Source organism: Ailuropoda melanoleuca, chromosome 16, assembly GCF_002007445.2.
Source record: "Ailuropoda melanoleuca isolate Jingjing chromosome 16, ASM200744v2, whole genome shotgun sequence".
NCBI classification, from domain to species: Eukaryota; Metazoa; Chordata; class Mammalia; order Carnivora; family Ursidae; genus Ailuropoda; species Ailuropoda melanoleuca.
The window spans coordinates 79,386,210-79,387,461 of record NC_048233.1 but is presented as its reverse complement, the minus strand read 5'-3'; the positions used below and the strand labels follow the sequence as shown (position 1 = coordinate 79,387,461).

Below are 1,252 nucleotides of genomic sequence, written 5' to 3'. Positions count from 1 at the left end.
GCTCCAATTTGCATCGTCTGAAGACAATTTTGGGGAAAACAAATATAATACTCCACAGTATGTGTGATATTATGGGGTGTTCTTTTCCTTTGTTCTCAACAGCAATGAAGAGATGTTTAAACTCTCCTCCATGGATGGGACCCACGCTGCCTTGGTGAATAAATTCTGGCATTTCGGTGGCAATGAGAGGAGCCAGAGATTCATCGAGCGCTGTATCCGGACCTTCCCCACCTTCGGCCTGCTGGGGCCCGAGGGGACCCTTGTGTCCTGGAGCCTGATGGACCAGACAGGCGAGATACGGATGGGGGGTACTCTGCCTGAGTACCGGGCCAAGGGTCTCATCTCCTATCTCATGGATGTTTACAGCCATGCTCTGGTCAAACTTGACTACCCTACCTATTACCATACATTGGAAACCAACAAAATCATACAGAAAATGAGTCACAGTCTGAATCATATCACCATGCCCTGTAACTGGAACCAGTGGCACTGTGTGCCTCTGTGAAGCAGTCCTGAACACAAGACAGTGTTGGGTGGGCTGACGTGGCAGGCGGAGTGGATGGGTGGGCAGAGAGAGAAATAATAAATTGTAATCAGCAGTAGAGTGGTGTGTGTTGTCTGGGCTCTGGGAAGCAGTACAAATGGTCAACAGAACCACCACGGTCTCTGCTCTCAAACCACTCATGGACTCCCCTTTGGGTCCAGCAGACCTGGCATGGCCAGACCTTCCTGGAGCGGACCCTGGTCTTGTTCAGTTTCCTACACTGCTGGATCTCAGTGACACACTATTAAGCTGCATTCTGCCCTAATGCTTCTCCTGGAACACCTATCTTACAAGCGGAGTATCACTAATGAGCATATCCTGACACTTTTGCCAAGATGTGGCATTATCTTAAAGGTAGTAAAATTTTCCTCTCTCTTTCCTTTACCTTCCCTCTCCCCGCCCCCACCCTCAACCAGCTTCACTGAGGTATAATTGACAAAATTGTAATACATGAAGTATAAAATGTGGTGATATCTATCTATCTATCTATCATCTATACATATACACACACATTGTGAAAGGCCTCCCACAACCAAGTTGATTAATACTTTCATTATTTCATATACTTACTTTTGTGTGTGGGGAGACAGAACACTTAAGATCTAATCTCTTAGCAAATTTCAATGACACATTACAGAATTATCAACAATAATCACCATGCTATACATTAGGCCCTTAGCACTTAACTCAAGACTGAAAGTTTGAACC

At 45.6% G+C, this 1,252-nt stretch overlaps 1 protein-coding gene across 1 annotated transcript; it reads left to right on the top strand.

Annotated features, from left to right (window-relative positions):
• The first annotated feature begins 88 nt into the window (after positions 1–88).
• LOC117796792 (glycine N-phenylacetyltransferase-like) lies at positions 89–714 on the top strand. Its single transcript, XM_034646293.1, has one exon. It carries the CDS (start codon positions 113–115, stop codon positions 503–505), a length of 393 nt encoding a protein of 130 aa, XP_034502184.1. The 5' UTR covers positions 89–112; the 3' UTR covers positions 506–714.
• Positions 715–1,252: the final 538 nt, after the last annotated feature.

What these genes read in the sequence shown, in the direction of transcription:
- LOC117796792 (XM_034646293.1), top strand. Translation starts at nt 113, where the DNA reads ATGTTTAAACTCTCCTCCATGGATGGGACCCACGCTGCCTTGGTGAAT.